We start from the raw sequence: 19,265 nt of genomic DNA, 5'->3' as shown, positions 1-19,265 counted from the left end.
GGCCATTAACGCTGAATCGAGCTGAAGCCCTATGTTTCAAGCCACCTAAAAGCAATATCTGCTTGTTAATCGATTGCAACATGTACTATGAAAATAGTGTATATCAATATATAGATACTATGAAGTTAGTAAAATAGTATAATTAAAGATATTTTAAGATAACTCTATTCTATAAACACTAGTTTAACATGATTTATATTGGTAATAAAATATACAATACTCTTCATTTATTTATAAAAAATGGTTTTAAAGTGACTTTTGCAAGTAATTTTGCCTATCTGATTTCTGCTTATTTTTCCGTCCTTTCGGATCACTGTGGGTTGGTAAGAAAACAAGATTATTCTGCTTCGAGAGCTGCAGGCATAATTTGGTGTTCCGACTCGCACAGCGCGATACTCGGTAAATTCAGGAGAGCAGAGGAAAGTCGGTTCCAGAACAGGATCGGGACCTCATCATGGAAGCAGAGCGAAATCCATTTCAATCTGCACCAAGTTGAGAGTTAGGTTCAATTTCCCTACGTCATCTAAAACGACCTGGCATTGTTTGAAAGAGGGGAAGTCCTCAAACAACGGATAGAAGGCTACCACAGACTATTTGGACTCGTTTTTGGGGAAGAAAATGTGAATCGCGACTGAAGAGGGCATGTTCTCCACGAGGTCATAATAGCTTCTACAAAAGCGGGACCAAAAATAATTTATCAGCCTGTTGGAACCCGATACGATGCACGATACATGGCAACGATGAAAAGAATTGGTCGCATATCAATCTCGTGTTGGGGGTGGATGTCTAGTTATGGCCTTGGTATGCTTTGGGACGTCGAAGGACATCTCACGGCAAATCAATACATCGCCATATTAGATTCCAACGAAAAATGGGTCAGCAGTGATAAGGGAACCCTAACAAAAGAGCTCTATTTCCCGACGGTCTATGATCGAGGTAAACGCACGGTAATAATTATAGTTATATAATTTCATATTTAAAAAAATGCAACAGTATATATTGTATTTGTGAGGAGGAAACTCCAGATGTACAAAATTGTATGATTGCCCAGTTTTTTGCCGTGAAAGATACGAATTTTGGTTGTTATTAAACTCTTTAAACTAGGTATAGCCTACATTTTTCAAACCACTAACCAATATATACTTACGAACTTCAAATCTTGTAATTATTTTATGTCTTTCTTGAATAAAATATTTCTGGAACTGTGAACTGTTTAATTATTCCGTAAAAACATCGTATCAGTCATAATCGAACTATTATGAAACTGTAAGTCATTAATTTAGCGTGTTTTTTTTACTATTGTTCATCATTTTTATAGCCTAAATGTATTTAATCTCTAATTTTGAGTCATTTCTTGTAATATCTCTTTATTACTACTAAATCATGTATTAAATTCGTAACTGTAAAATTTAATTTGCAATACTGAGTCATTTCTTGTATTAATTATCTCTTTCGCATTGTTTATTGTTCCTAAATAATTTAATTAATCTGTAACTTGAGTCACTCCTTCACTATTGTTTGCAAGCTTCTAACAAAGAGATTCAAGTAATAATGAAGCATCCACTTAAGTTTAAAAAAATGTTTTAAGTCGAGGCTCCTAGAAGAGGGTCTACATTATACATTGATGGTTACATACCAGTGGCGGCTCCTGCATATTTTTTAAGAGGAGGAAAGAAGTTAACAGCACAAAATGACACCTTCTTGAGAGAAACATGCTACAAATTAGCATACATGCATACATGTAAGACCAGGTAGTATTAGGGTTGGCCTTCCCTTTTGTATAGCAATAATCTGTTCTTGTAAACTGAATTTCCTAAATTGTCCAAAATATAATGTGTTTTCACTTCCATTCATTGTTGAATAATTGCACAAATTAACAATTATAAGGAAATTCACAACCTCGCAGCATTTTCCGAGCACACTACAGCGTCACACGTGTTGCAAGAGACTCGCTACTAACACGCAACCGGAACCGTTTTACTGAAATGGGAATGGGAAATAATCCGAGGAAAACGAGAACATTGCACTCACCCACGTGGTCTGTGTTGTCACATGTACATTTTACAAGTTCAGTATCACATGCTTTTGAAGAATGTCAGTTCTTGTAAAGTCATACTACCATTGTTCAAAGCTGCTGGTGGCCGATTAATTTTTTTATGTTAAAAATAATGTAGTTTGGAGTACCTTCAATTTCAAATATATTTATACAAACTGACAACTTGGCTGTTGTCCTGTCTAGTAGACAATGAATGGAAGTGAATTTCTGGGGTCAAAAAGCTCTGCGATATTAACGTAGAAATATTCCTCTTTGTTTTATATAAATCCAACTTCAACTTTCAGATATCCTCGAAAGTTTCAAACCATGAATAGTAGCTTATATAAAGAGCAATGAATAATATATTTTGATTCATAATTTTAAAAAAGTTTATATGGTGTATTTCGTAGCTTTGCGTTAAAACTGTTTTTATTATGCCGCCACTGTTCTAATATCTGTTTCTCAATCAATAAGACTTACACAAACATGTAGCTACTCAACATTCTCAGTCTTGTTTACGGGACATGTTCTTGTATATTACAACATCAGGATTAGTTTTAATTGTATTATTATTATTATTATTATTATTATTATTATTATTATAGTCTGGTTGAATGCAGCATCGTTAGATGGCAGCGGTAGCGAGTTTGCTGCACGACCAGTCGCTTTCTATTTCCCGCCCATGCGCTGAATCAGAGGAGGATCTCCTCCCTATCCGTTCATTTACTTGCTTTAAAACTCTGCTTCTTTCTCTGGCCGCTATTGCGCTGTTGTCTATGTAAGTTAACTGCAGTAAAGGAGGAATGAATTGACTTTCCTCCACACAAACAATCTCGCATCTTTCTCACAGTTTTCTAGCAGCACATGAGTGCGCGTGGTTAAAACTCCATCAACCGAGGTTTTCTCATAATAATAATTCTTTATTTATACTGGCAGAGTTAAGGCCATAGGGCCTTCTCTTACACTCTACCAGGTCACAAAGTATTCAAGCAGTTAAAATTTAACAAAAAAAGTTACAGAACAGAATACTAACATACTACAAAGAGAAATAATAATAGCATAATAAAATCGACACTAAACAACATGAAACTAATACCATAATAGAAAACAAAAAGAAAGTAAAATATATTGGAATATAACAAAAGCAACTCATTTAGCACAAATGGTTAATATGGAAAACATAAGGAAGAATATAACAAAATAGAATATAATAAAATAATGAAAAAGAGAAAAAAAAAGAAAGAAAATTAAATAAAATTCACAATAAAAGGCTATGATAATAAATTCGTCGGCTGATAAAGGGAACAAAAAGAGGAAAGGAAGGAAAAGAAATATATAAGCCTATATTTTTACATAACTATCGCAGAGAAAAGGGCTTATAACTGAAAGGAATCTGAGTTGAACCTTAGCTGTGAACTTAAAAATTATCGAATCTTCCTCGAATTTCAAGGCATATATTTCATTTGGTATTTATTTTCAAAAGAAGAAAAATGTGAGGAGGACGGTCCTCTCTTCCCTCCCCCGAGGAACTGCCATTGTTACATACAGTACATAACTGATAACTAGTCCTGCAAGACATGTTTAAATTCATTTGATTATTACAGTCATAATTATTATTATTATAAGTATTTTCACAGAGTATAAAAAGGTAAAAGGTAAAGGTATCCCCGTAACATGCCATGAAGGCACTTGGGGGGGCATGGAGGTATAATAAGTAATAATTTAAACATGTCTTGTAGGGCTAGTTATTATCAGTTCTGTATGTAACCAACAATGTACAATGTACCTATATCCTCTCCTAGGAGCCTTGACTTAAAACATTTTTCAAACTTAAGTAGATGCTTCATTATTGCTCCAATCTCTACTGTCCCTATGTTGATGACTGCTGTAATCTGTGTGCTTTAGATTAAATAATTCTTCACAATTTTATCGTGATAAGCATGCCATCATCCATTACACATGCTCACGCTCATGCGATGCATATGATACTGATACTGCTGATCAGTGAATGCACTCCACGTAAGAGGGTCGTTCCGAAAGTAATGCCTCCTATTTACTTTCACGAAAACTACAACAGACGCACAGAGCATAATAATACCCATCTTTCATCATATGATAAAGCAGAATTCCTGCACGGAAATATCATACGTACTTCGGTACATCACAATAATATGATATGCGTAAATAATCACTTTGTGATTTAAGACGGCGTCCATTCCGTCGGATCCCAGTCAATTATTCACTCATAATGAGTGCACCTCTGCACATAGTGTGTTGGACATTGTGCCACTGTCATACATCTGTGACACAGTGCATGTGGGTTGGCCACTAAGGGAAACTAAGGGGTGGAACTTAAACTGAGAGGATTCAATCCTGCATCGGAACTGGAATCCTGTGGCTTAGTGGATAAAGTGTCAGCACGTAGAGCTGAAAACCGTGTTTGAGTCTCGGTACCGGAGAGAATTTTTCTCCACTACACCCATTCTTCATCACAGTTAAATAGAGCAAGGTTTCAGCTACACAGTTATTTTTTCACGTAGTCACCAACATTCATTATGCATTTTTGCCAGCGATGAACAAGAGCCTGCATGTCGTGCTCGTAAAAATTTGAACCAGCATAGGCAAGTCACTTTGTTACAGCTGCGATGACAGCATCCTTGTCTGGAAAATATTCTTGTCCACGCAGTCCATATTTTACAGGCTCAAAGAGATGGAAGTCTGAAGGTGCTAATCCGGACTATACGGTGGATGTGATGGGACAGTCCTGCCAAATTTTGCAATGTACTCAGTGATTGCGAAACTGGCGCAAACAAAGTTTTCTTCTCTGGCCTGACTCTGGAAATTCAGGCTATCAGCTTAGCCAGAATTGACAGTTTCTCCAGGCTCCAGGGCACCCAAAAGAATCACACCCTGCCTATCCCACAAGACTGTCAATTTTGCCACTGTTGAAATGCACTACTCACGGCCTTACTGTGCTCGCAACCATTGTATGATTTCTGTACACCTTCAGCAAACGTCGATGGATGTTGCAATTTGTTCGGCAGTGAGGAATTCAGTAGCACATCTGTTTTTTACGCACCTCTATGTCAGAAGCCATTTTGGTAGATTGCCCTGATGTCACTATATGTCGCATGACAACCAAACTAACAAGACATCAGCGTGAAGGTTCAACCTTTACCACAACGTATCTGGCTCAGACGTTACAGAAAAATAGGAGGCATTACTTTTGAAACGACCCTTGTGCATATTGCGATTCATAAGGTTCTTGCAGCGCATGCAGTGAACGCTTGCCTTTAATCGTCTAGAATATGGTTCTAGGGAGTGGTTTTGGATAGAAAGTTTGGGTCTATTTTACTATACAAAATCCACACACAGTTTATGAGAATTTATGTTGTTCAGTATGACGTTTTAAATCCACCTGAGATATAATCTACAGCTACCAATCGAACTTAGTCATTGAATACACTAATGGTGTTGAACTGTTCCACAGTGGATCAAAATGTATATCTAGTGGGACAAAATTAATAACTTCTCTCCTATCTAACAGATTATCATGAAACTTTGTACAGGAATTACAGGCAGCATATATTTTTTTGTACAAACTCTCATTATATTATGTGTAATTACCCCTTTGTACAGCATGGTTTTGAACAAAGTAATAACTTCTCTCCTAACTAATGCATTTTCATGTAATTTTGTGTACAGACACGGAAATAAAATTTGGAGTTCCCTTATTGTATAAGTTTCGCTTACAACACACTGCACATGTGTGGTAAACAAGAGCCCCTGTATGTAGGCTACTTGTGGACAGCCATGCAAAATTACTACCCATCACGACTCACTCAAAATTTTAATTCCGTGTCTGTACAAACTCTCATTAAGATAAACTACCCCTTTGTTGGGGCCGGCTTTAGACAAAATTAACAACTTCTTATCTATCTAACAAATTTTCATGAAACTTTGTACAGAATTTACAGGAGCATATAATTTTTGTGTAAAAACTCTCACTACGTTTGTGTAAGAGGAACTACCTCTGTGATTTTAGACAAAATTATAACCAATTTCAATTATCTCATCGCGGGTATATCTTAGACAAGCCTCCTATGACACACCCTAGGCAAAAACACTGTCGGTAAATTGGACTACACAACTAACTTCATATGTGTGAATGACGAACAGTCAAGTACCCGCCATAAGAAAAAAAAAAATTAAGCAAACAGCTATCACAAATTTTGATAATGAGAAATATATGTTCAAATGGCTATTTATTTCTTCAAAGGTGTTACTTACTTACTTACTGGCTTTTAAGGAACCCGGAAGTTCATTGCCGCCCTCACATAAGCCCACCATAGGTCCCTATCCTGAGCAAGATTAATCCAGTCTCTATCATCATATCCACCACCCTCAAATCCATTTTAATATTATCTTCCCATCTACGTCTCGGCCTTCCCAAAGGTCTTTTTCCCTCCGGCCTCCCAAGTAACACTCTATATGCATTTCTAGATTCGCCCATACATGCTACATGCCCTGCCCATCTCAAACGTCTGGATTTAATGTTTCTAATTATGTCAGGTGAAGAATACAATGCGTGCAATTCTGTGTTGTGTAACTTTCTTTATTCTCCTGTAACTTCATCCCTCTTAGCCTCAAATATTTTCCGAAGCACCTTATTCTCAAACACCCTTACTATGTCCTCTCTCAAAGAGAGAGTCCAAGTTTCACAACCATAAAGAACAACCGGTGGTATAACTGTTTTATAAATCCTAACTTTTAGACTTTTTGACAGCAGACTGGATGATAAAAGCTTCTCAACCGAATAATAACAGGCATTTCCCATATTTATTCTGTGTTTAATTTCCTCCCGAGTAACATTTATATTTGTTACTGTTGCTCCCAGATATTTTAATTTTTCCACCTCTTCAAAGGATAAATTTCCAATTTTTATATTTCCATTTTGCACAATATTCTCGTCACGAGATATACTTTGTCTTTTCGGGATTTACTTCCAAACCTATCTCTTTACTTGCTTCAAGTAAAATTCTCGTGTTTTCCCTAATCGTTTGTGGATTTTCTCCTAACAAATTCACGTCATCTGCATAGACAAGAAGCTGATGTAACCCATTCAATTCCAAACCCTCTCTGTTATCCTGGGCTTTCCTAATGGCATACTCTAGAGCAAAGTTAAAAAATAAAGGTGATAGTGCATCTCCTTGCTTTAGCCCTTAGTGAATTGAAAACGCATCTGACAGAAACTGACCTATACGGACTCTGCTGTATGTTTAACTGAGACACATTTTAATTAATCGAACTAGGCCTAGTATCTTGGGAATACCAAATTCAATAAGAATATCATATAAAACTTCTCTCTTAACCGAGTCATATGCCTTTTTGAAATCTATGAATAACTGATGCACTGTCAAAGATGTTACACTACAAACAAAATCTAATTCTGGAATTGTTTCCCACGCTCTATAGGAATGAGTTCAATGGGGACGAGAAATGATAGACGAACATTGTTAGAGCACTATCAAGAACAGAGTTCTATTATGATATAGGACCCACAGCTTTACTCCGATCCCAGAGGTTATCATGCTAAGGATGTTATCACTCTTTAAAATCCTCGGTCTGGTGTGAACTGTAAAACTCGGATCCAACAGTTCATTCTCTATTTCATTTTAGTTTCAGTAACAACTGCATAAACATGTCACATGCCATCAATTTATTTGCCTGAGCAGAATCGCACAGGTCCTCGGATCTAAAATTTATGATGCCATCTTCAAATTAAAGTTACAAATCAAATTCAGTAAAAAAATTCCTAAGTTTCTAAACTGTTTTTGGCACAATGACTGTGTTTGACTGAAACACCTCTGGAATTTTAAAATTTTAACGATTTTCGAACACACAAAACAAATGACTAGAAGACATCTGCCTTCACAAAATTCATTAAGTTTTCTTCCTTTCACCGGTGCTCTAACAATACGAAGGAGTTTATGTTATAGTGAGGTTTACAGTGAAACAGAAAAAGAAGTCAAAACTTCAACAGATGTGAATCCAAGGCCATCTGTAAACCCATTCGTACCTAAAAATGAACGTCCCATCATAACAATAGTGCAGGAACATACATAGGCTATATATCAGTTAATTTTAAATTAGGTGACGAACTTCATGCCTACAAATAAGCCTATGCTGACATTTGTCAAACTGAGGTGGAGGATGATGGTGACGTACAGTAAGTGTACTGTTTTTGCAGTTATGTGGGAATGCAGGCAAATTATTTAGAATAGTTGAATGTGACGATAAATAGGCTATATTAATTATGAACAAATTGACAAGATTTTAGCTCCACTTAAAATGGTAACAATAGGGAACAAATGGAGTTTGACAATCCAGTAGAAGTTTATGAAAAGAAATAATAGGATAAAGATTCTGTGTAATTATTTATATTTTCTGTTTTCTGTAACTTCTTATAGAAAGATTTCATAAATATACCGTATTAAAATGAAGTCCAAGTGTATTCTAATTTTGTTACTTCAAGAATTGCTTCTTAAATATAAAATCCTTTGGAAAGTATGCTGAATACATGATACATAATTTTCCTTCACTGGAATAAGTTCATTTCTTCATTATAATTTCCCTACCAGTATTACATACAGATTGTACCAATTAGAAAAAAAATTAACTTTCGAACATAAAGTAACATGCATTGTAATATGCATGTAACATATGTTACACTGGAAAAAACAGGTAACTTAAATCTACATTGAAATAAATAACAAAATTACTGCCTACATGCAGGTAGACACCCATCACGACTCGCTCAAAATTTTAATTCCGTATCTGTACAAACTCTCATTAAGATAAACTACCCCTTTGTAGGGGGTGGCTTTAGACATAATTAACAACTTCTTATCTATCTAACAAATTTTCATGAAACTTTGTACAGAATTTACAGGAGCATATAATTTTTGTGTAAAAACTCTCACTACGTTTGTGTAAGAGGAACTACCCCTGAGATTTTAGACAAAATTATAACCAATTTCAATTATCTCATCGCGGTTATATCTTAGACAAGCCTCCTATCACACACCCTAGGCAAAAACACTGTCGGTAAATTGGACTACACAACTAGCTTCATATGTGTGAATGACGAACAGTCAAGTACTCGCCACTAGAAAAAAAATTAAGCAAATAGCTATCACAAATTTTGATAATGAGAAATATATGTTCAAATGGCTATTTATTTCTTCAAAGGTGAAAAAATTGTCTTCTATGGCTTCTCTATACCTATTTTTTTTTTTAAGATGGGACATTGACAGTTAAGCGGCCGAGCTTGAAACTACAGCGCTATGTTGCCAATATGGACTACCACGCTGTCAGCTGATGGAAGCTAGCAATTGGCGTTAAGATGGTTGAAGTTAAAACATTCATTGACAATTGACGTGATGGTAAGCAAACAATACAAAAATCGACAGAGAATCACAGACGCAACATATCAATGCTAACATTGTGTGCACAATAAATGTCGCCAAGAGAGAGAGCTACTGAGCACTCCCAACTTGAGAACTGTAACTTCGGCAACTCAACCGTTGTTACCACAGCAACAGGCCTCCCACACTATGTGACATTCAGTTGTTTTTCTGATAGCAACACTCCTGTCATGTCCCATCTTTCAAAAAAACAGGTACAGCACGAAATCAAACCTCTAACACTAAGGGGCGTGCCAACTTTGACATTTGATTAAATTTTTGCCATTTTCTGATGAAATTTCGAAATAAAACTTTGGGAATTTGTTATTTAAACATTAAAGAACAAAATGAATCGAAAATATAAAAATCAAATTTTTGGTCATTTTTATCAACATGACTGCATGGATTTCTATTATTCTCTTGGATTTCCCCTTCGCCTCCACCATCGGTTTTCCAGTTTCCTAATCTGCAGGATGGTGATCCAAGGACAACCATCTAGCCCAGCAATGTTAACATTATTCAGATGAAGTGGGGTAAAGTATAAATAAATGTGAAATTAAATAATATTTCCAAGAAAACACTACAGGAGGTGTATTTCTACACTTTTGAGAAGTTGAGAACTACTTCAGATAAGTCTACTTGATGGGAAATATCAGTTTGTTTCCAACTTTCTGACCAAGATGGGAAAAAATCATGAAGTTAGTGTAAAATTTTGTAAAAATTGTAATTGTAATATTGTAAAATTTTGACTTGTTCCACACCTTAAAGCTTCAATGCTTATGTAAGAATATGTATGGAATATAATAAATGAAATGAAATGGAAAAAAAAAACCTCTTGGGCTAATTAATTCAAGAAACATGATTATGTGGCAAGTGTACTAATATATTAATGTGTAAACAATGTATTACAAGAGTTGAGTGGAAAAGGCGCAATTCATGTGAAAAACAATCAAAATAAAGGGCATTTAAATCATATTCAGTTAATGAGTGCACAGGATTCTGCTCCGAAAAGACAGTGCAATATTGAAGAGTCTTCAAACACAGAAAAAAATGAAAGACGAAAAATACGAGTTTGTAACGGACACAACGGAAATGTTTCTGAAGGTAAGCTTCATTTTGTAATTTGTATCCTGCTATGCCTTGTAATAAAGGCCAGTTCAAAATTAATTCGAAGGAAATGCAGGATGGAAATAATAAAAAATTGATAATTATTTTACGCAAATATACCCTTAGAAAGTGGACCATCCTGCAATGACGGTGTGGATGAGGAAGTATGTACAGGGATCTGGAGATCTTCCCACTGCAAGCTGAATGAGGCGAAAATATGTATCAAAATGTGTCACAGAAACTAGGACCAATATTATTAGAGATCTTACAGAAAAAACAGGGATAATATTTTATACATCTTGATTACACAACTTTTAAACTATATCACTTCGGAATATGTATTAGGCCTATATAGCTTTCGCATGTTAAATATTATAAGCTTAGTACCTGGTTGACTAGTTTCAGCCTGTTATGGGTCATCTTCAAAACACCATCTATATAATACATATTCCGAAAAGATAATATTTTGTGATGAAATGACTGATTCTAATGGCAACTGTGTATTTGCGGTCCTCATTGAAACTATAGAAGGGAAATCAGTTCAGAAACTTCATCTTGCTTCGTGTACATTTCTAGAAGCAGCAAATGCCACCACAACAAGCCAAGTGGCAGTAAAAACAATTAACGATTTAAACATTAATTATTCAAATGTAAAAGCAATTTCTATCGACAGTGCCGCATACATGCTGAAACTCTTAAAGTACTAACTTAATTAGGAGATAATTTGATTGGTTTCACATGTTGGTGTCATAAACTGAATCTGTTAGAAGGAATATGGTAGAAAAATATGAAAGATCTTATTGTGTTATTTCAGGTCTAAAAAGTGTTTTTAGAAATGCAAGGAAAATCAAATCACATTATAAAAGATTTATTGCAGAAAACTATCCTGACTTCACACCAAAATTGTTTCCTATTCCTGTTATAACAAGATGGTCAAGCTGGTTTAATTCCGTGGAATATCTGTTTGAGTATTTTGAAGCAATTGTAGAATTTTTCAATCAGTACAATTCACTATCACCTCAAGGTCAAAATTTAGTTGAGGAACATTTTTGTAATCCATACAAATGTAAAATTTAAAAAAATTCAATCTTCCTTTATTACTTTGAATTGCAACTTGATTACAAAACCTATATTAGAATTTCAGACACGTAAGGAACCTGTAGCACACTTATTAATGTCACGAATTGAATCTCTAAAAAGCAAATGTGGCCAATTTGATGATAAATTAATAAATTAACTGAAGATGTTGATTCTAAGAATCGAGCTCCAGTTGACCAGTCCAGAATTCATTATAAATACGTGCTACGCTGTTAAATGATGAACGTAATATTGAAATATTTCAAGCATTAGATTATATTTTTGAACCAACAAAACTGCTTTCCAAGTTAAGAGGTGAATAATTTTGATAGACTCAAAGCAATGTTCAAATGTTCAGTAAATTACCACAGTTTGCAAATGTTCGTGAATAATGTGATTTGGTTTTAGGTTATGTAGAGTTCTGCAAATTAGCTGAATGTGTATTCAATGATAAATCTGAGCTCAATGTGATCGACATACTGGAAGCATTAAAAGCAAGAGGTGATGCATTTAAAGCATTTGTTGATAAATGTATGCAATCATTGTGCATTACCAGTTTCAAACTCAGATAGTGAATGGTTTTTTTCACAGTAGACTACAATCTTGTAGTGTCAGATATGAGAAAAAATATGAAGGAGCAATAAGTTGTTACTTGTCATATGTAGGCCTAGGTGTTTGATGAATGAAAATAAATGAGAGACAGATTGTTTTGTATACAACTTTGTTTTATACTCCACTTTTTCTAATATACAGAACTATTATTACCATAGGTCCCAGAAAAGAGAGGCCGGCCGCATCTTCATATAGCCTATAGTCTTTTAGTTCATCTACAGAATGAGGATTTTTCCTATAAATCCTACCTTTTAGTGTTCCACATAAATAGAAGTGACAGGGTGTTATATCTGGGCTTCGTGGGGGACCACAAATTATTACTGATTAGTCTCGTACTGAAAATATGCCTCAATTCCCTCATTGACACAGCAGCTGTATGAGCAGTGGCGGAATCTTGTTGGAAATAAACTGACAATCGTTCTGTATAAGAACACTACGTTTTCTATTTGATTTTTGATTCTTCACTGAGCCTGTTTCTTTAAATCTTTTAGTGAGTTGTCTGTTTTGGCAGAAGGCACAGGTCTGTTTGGAAACTTTATTCCAAATTTTCGTCTTTTCGCACACGACCTCCTGTCTTTTATGTACGTATTGTAGGCCTACATATACACACGTTCACACAATGAGAATTTGTTGCTAGGCTTTACCTAAATACACAATAATCACTAAACTTTATACACTAACGTTGTACACTTGAAGAATTGAGAGTTTCATTACACGACTTCTAAGCACACTGAATGCCATATGACTACTGGAGAGACACAAACAAACACACACCAAAAAAATTTTAACCGCAAATATTATTTTATATTCAAGCTATACTTCTCATAAATTACATATCCTATTCACAAAAACATATTTATAACCTATTCGCTGTATTTCCCATAAACAAAACTTGTCCAGTGAGTTAAATTAATGACAAATTTTTCCACTCCAAAATAGCTACAATACAAAAATGATACTAGAAGTAGGAATCTGGTTTTTTCCAGTCTAACCAGATTTATAGTCTACACACTTACATATATCATATATGTAATGTAATGAAATCGTACACATTCTCAATATTCTAGGCTACTTATATGATTAAGAGTATAACATTGGTGTGTACTATAGGCCTTTATATGTGTGTGTGTGTGTGTGTGTGTGTGTGTGTGTGTGTGTGTGTGTGTGTGTGTGTGTGGGTAAATGATACAAAGTCAATACAGTTAACACGTTAATATTATTTACAGCTAAAGTTATTAAGCTTTAAACTAACCTGAGTGACAACGTAGGATCCTTTCCAGCTGAATAGGGGTTTATGAAACATGGAGAACTGTAGTCTTAGCTTCCCCATGTCATCTGCCACACGGAAACTATCAGCAAGTGTGGTTACCCAATTCACCACATCTTCATTAGCATAGGTAATCAACCCTTGCCCAAAATGATGTTTTCCATCCAATACGAAGTTGAGAACACCTCTAACAGAATTTTCTGTAAGCAAAGTCTCCTCATCCAAGTGCACAATCCAGTCTGTATCAGCTAAAATGTTCACACCATCCTCCAAACAATACTGCAGTGCTCTGGCTTTAAAAAGAGCCCCACTTTTCGGTCTGTATGATGAAGGTACCACAACTTCCCTTACACGCCTGTGAGCAGGCAAACCAACAGCTTTGTCTGTCACTACTTCGATGAGGAAGTTCTCCAAACCAGCTTCTGTACACCGAGTCATATTACGAGCAACATTTGCACGCACTAACTGTGGGTAATCCCCTCTTGTTACTATTCGGATGCAGAGAAATGGTGCCAAAAGGGGTGAACCTTTAAGTGTCACTTTATCAGGAAAAGCGTTATACAGAGTAAGTCCTGCGAAGTTAAAGATTACCTGTGGTAAAGGCAAGAAAGTGAGAAGGCGAAATAAGTATAACACAAAAGTCCAGAAGTATCCATAACGTTCCCACGGATCAAATTCTTCGGGTTTGTTGTTTCCTAATCGAACACCGCCAGTGAAAAGTTCAAATACAGCTATCACTGTGAAAAGCAGAATGCAGTGAAGAATGTGTTTCGTCCTTCCAGTCAGCATGGTCACTAAACTGCAACAGAAATATTCATTATCATATAGAAGGCTTTATATTAAAATAGGCTATTTAAAACACCGCACTGTGTTGCAATTTTGATTATAACACAGTATATACTATTGATATAACGTAAGCTAAACAAATAGAAGTTTACATACAGGCTATACAAAACACACAACACAATCAAAAGCACAATTCACCTCACCTTCCAAAATTTAAATCAGACCTTTAGTTCATTCTCTTACACATCCCAATTATTTCACGATCACACTTTGTATACACAAGACTCAATACTCTTCCTGGTACTTCTTCCTAATTGTTCTAGCCTACGAACACCACTTGTCATTGGTTTTTGCACTTGCACTCTTTAATTTCGATTTTCCGAACGCCTTACAATTATTATTATAATTTTTTACTTTTTACCTATTTCGAATGACTCACCTATATCTGTACTTACATTCTTTGGTGGCCTATCACAGACTAACAAATTTGTAACAAACCAATCAGGTTCATATAGTCACAGTAAACTGATAAATTTCAACGAGCTAGAAAACTGTGCGGTGACATTCTGTATATTAGAATTAACCAAAGATGGCACTGTCTGTCGAGAGCATCTTTGTAAGCTAAGAATAATTGTAGCTAGATGTCACTCGAAACCACAGTCAGGCAGAGTCCGTGGATATAGCTGAGTAGCGCCATCACCGAGTCGGCCGCCTTTTATTCCTTTTCAACACGCGTGGAATATGAATATTTAAAGTAAAACTCAGATATTTTTAATTTGAAGGGCAAAAACTTCTAAAGGATCTTCTTACATTTTAGAACATTATTATCAGTCAACATAGAAATGTGTAAAAACTTTATTTAATAATTATTGCAGCATAAATATACATTTAAATGTTCAACACACTCCTTCATAAACGTCACAGTTATAGGTATTACAGCAGCATGAACTTAATAAATTACAAGTAACAAATGAAAACAACAGTGTTGCAAATAAAATAACAATAAATCTAAACATTTCCAACTGCATTCCTCGTGCAAACTCTCCGGCTTCCGCATATAAGGGGACACTATACTGAAATTTCTCGTTCATTAATTTTAAGAGTTCACAACAGTGAAATCAATAACTACCATACTTACGAAGCTAGAGTCACCAAATTTTTATCATTGGTATATCTGCTTAATAGTGACAAGTGTACAAAATTGCATCCGCCTATGATACGTGGTTTGCATTTTACTAATTATTTTATTAAAATATTGAACCGCTTTATATAAAAAGTCGCTTGCACTACAATTGACATTATTCTTAAGCGTTTTTCACTTATATGGCTCCTGACATACATGGAATCAAAGCTTACTATAAGGTTTTGCTATAAAATTAATAAGTAAATTACTAGAATTTTTTATTATAAAAAATAAAAAAATTAATACTCATAAAAATTCCTAGTAATTTACCATTCGCTGAACAGAAAATTCCAACAGTAATATTTGTTCCAATGCATATAAAGAATCTTATAAGTGAATATCAATGAAAAATAATGTAAATTGTGACGCAAGGAACATTTTGCATTAAGCAATACACTATATAATTAAGTTATTAATAAAAAGTGTTTTTGTTTGTGATGCCAGAAGTATTTGCAAGTTTCTAACAGTTTTATTGTTAGTGTTATAATAGTGTCTACAGTCCATAGTGATTTGTAAATAATATGTATCTATTATAGTGTTTTCATAAGATTACATAATTGAAGGGCTCGATGCAATAAGGTGCTAACCCTCACTTTTGTGGAAATTGAGATTTATACACAAACATACGTGGAATAATGTTGTGCACTTTCTGTCAAAAGATGGCTCTGGTATGAGTATAAATTTCGCAGCAGTAAATGCATATCCCTTTTCTAATCAATGTTAAGAGTCATTTGTTTTGAGCAATAAGGCGCCAACCTATACCAAGTTGGAAGGAAAAAGTAGCCAAATGAACAGATTCTGAAAAAAATAAGTTAATTGAAACGATGACGTGAGTAACTACACTGATGATAGCATCGATGGTCCAGATTATATAATATCTGACTGGAAATGAAGGCACATCGGAAGAGATAAGGATTAATTTAATTTCTCATTATTAAAATAGTATCGAGGGATGACACCTTCTTGCATCAAAGTTAAACGTTATAAAAGTTACATATATATGAATATATATATATATATATATATATATATATATATATATATATATATATATATATATATATTATATATATTTTTATTTTACTCCACTGTTTCAGTGTGAATTAAATATATCAAGGGAACCTGAGATCAGTCACATCAAATTCCTTCCAAACAGGAAAAGAAAGCGTCACCATCAAGACTGGGACGTTTTAAACACAAGAGAAGGAAAAATATACTCGTACTTCACTATTCAACAAAGAAGTTATTCAAACTAGAGCGATCGTGATTTTGGCCGCATACAGTAGAGTTGTATTCTCGGAGATATTGTTCCACCGTTTATACTACAGAAGATGGTCAAGTCTGGGGACGGGCTGACCAGGCAACTATGGCATCAACTATACGGTACTCCACCACATTCCAGACTTCCAGTACGTCAATGGCTAGATCACCATTTTCGAGATAGATGTATTGAGAGGGGTAGTCCCATTGCCTGGCCAGCCCGGTTCCCAGACCTAACACCATTGGACTTCTTTATCTGGGGCTCCATGAAGGAGAAAATGCACCAAACGGAGATAGCAAGCAGGGAAGAGCTCGTTGCAAAAATTAACACGACTGCAATGGAGATACACTAGCATGGATTGGATAATGTGCAGCGAGAGGTCAGACAGTGTGCTGAAGTGTGTATTCGTGCGAAAAGGGGACATTTTGAGCATCTGCTCTAGACTACTGACAATTAGCCTACCGTCTCTCAAGCAGACAGGTCAATTAGAGGTGGAATCAAATGGGAATAGATACGGTACGTGATATTCGTGAAACTCGGAAACGGGGATGAATATTGAAAAAAAATGTATTAGGATTTTTGTTGCAAACAGGTTCCTGAATCACCTCCTTAAGGCTTGACCTGACCTTTTGATACACCCTGTATAATCTTAAATGCTAATACAAAAAAAGAAGTTTACAGTAACGAAGATGTATCAGTTGGACTTTAAAAATTTTCGTCCAATGACTTATTCAATACTGAAGAAAATAGTTTCAGATTCAAATAAACTTCTCCAATTTTCAAATGCCTCTTTGTTTAAGATTGACTCAGCTTTACCAGACATTTTAGAGGTTGGTTACACTTACTAGCATGAACTGCCATTACATTCAGTATACTCTCAAGAAATGGCGTCGTCATAGTTCAACAATTTCAATTTGTGATTTACAACCTAAATATTCAACACAACTTCCTATAGAGAGTCGAAAATTAGCAGATGTAGGCCTAATGTTACTTCTGAGATAGATCCCACCAGTACATCATGTTTTCTACAGGAATCTCGTTACTCACGGCACTGCAGGTGAAGAACATTAACCTGAAAATGTGTATATACTTGATGATATATATTACATGGTAAAATTGAATTGTTGTAATGCCAGTGTATGGGACTAGTGCCCACCCAGCATCGTGATGCACAAGGGGAGATGCAATAGGTAGCGAAATCTGATTACGAAAGCCGCTATAACGGCTAGGGGAATCACCGTGCTAACGACACGATACCTGCATTCTGGTTGGATGATCGTCCATCTCTGCTTCGAAATGTGGACGTGGGGCCAGCAGCCAGCTGGACGATCATGGTCCTTCATGGACTGTCGTGCCTCGGATTATTAATATTATTATAAGCAAATCTTGTTGTAAACACAGTATAATACAACGTTAAATTAGAATGTCCAAGTGTAGAGGACAAATTCAGATATTATTCATTATAATTCTAATTTAGTTAGGTTGTATAAGTGTTCAGAATAAATTTATGTTTGTAATTCATTCGTAATCCCTCTCAAAGCAGTGTCCAACCATCTGGTGCAATAAGGTGCTAACCAACATAGTCATCTCCGATTATCAAATATGCCTGTAATATAGGTCTTCCAAATTCGGTAAAATGTTTCAAAATTACATAAATGTAACTTAAGAGTCACAGCTTCACAATGAAAGCAGTTTCAGCATTTAAATTTCAATATTTGGAATTATGCCTTTTTCTAAACTTTAAAATGCTTATATCTCAGAAGTAGCTACGTGTGGGTTAACACCTTATTGCACCGAGCCCTTCAATTTTTTAGACATCTTTATTTACTAGTGTAGGTTAGGTGTGCACAGCGTGGTAGTGTATATAAGGATAAGGTCTGTATATAATATGCTAGTTATATATGTTTCAAAATGCCTAGAAAATAAAAAAGACAGAGACCTGGTTCATTAATATTATCCCAAACGTTTGAAGTCAATTTTCTCCACTTTAATTTTCTGTAAATTTTGCTTTGCTAAAAATGCTACTCTTTCTACAGATTCTGTACTACATGCATGATTTTTGTACAGATTTTTGAATATGTTCTTAACAAAACTTACTATCAGTATTATACCTAACACTCGTTTTTTTTTTTTGTTGCCGTTGTTCAGTCAACTGTCCGAAGACAGGTTTGAACCTCATAAGTACCACCAATAAGGCATCACTCATGAGACAACTAGGCCAGGAGATAATGGGGTAGGGTGGCAAGTTTCTTTCCCCCTCCAATGCATACTTCGTCGATTAGCTACATATTCCATTAATCAGACTTCAGATGCTTACAAACAATTGTCCTTCCTCTGACACATATCGTAAAGTAAGTTGTACTGCCTGATTTTATATATATATATATATATATATATATATATATATATATATATATATATGCGTATCAGCCAGAAGAGGTATTTTTAATATTAATTTTTTTACGCTCGAG

General features: G+C 35.2%; 1 protein-coding gene across 3 annotated transcripts in view; it reads right to left on the bottom strand.

Annotated features, from left to right (window-relative positions):
- Positions 1-14,953, bottom strand: part of egh (beta-1,4-mannosyltransferase egh) — a 166,787-nt gene extending 151,834 nt beyond the window's left edge. Inside the window, exons 1-2 of one of the 3 annotated variants that reach the window (XM_069820844.1) lie at positions 14,806-14,953; positions 13,550-14,363 (exon numbers count right to left, since the gene is read on the bottom strand). In XM_069820844.1, coding sequence (XP_069676945.1) covers positions 13,550-14,353 — 804 coding nt within the window. In that variant the 5' untranslated portion in view covers positions 14,354-14,363; positions 14,806-14,953. The other 2 variants (XM_069820843.1, XM_069820842.1) reach the window with 2 other exon arrangements.
- Positions 14,954-19,265: the final 4,312 nt, after the last annotated feature.

The sequence above is a fragment of the Periplaneta americana genome, chromosome 3 (assembly GCF_040183065.1).
Source record: "Periplaneta americana isolate PAMFEO1 chromosome 3, P.americana_PAMFEO1_priV1, whole genome shotgun sequence".
In the NCBI taxonomy this organism is placed as follows: Eukaryota; Metazoa; Arthropoda; class Insecta; order Blattodea; family Blattidae; genus Periplaneta; species Periplaneta americana.
This window is presented reverse-complemented; position numbering and strand designations above follow the sequence as displayed.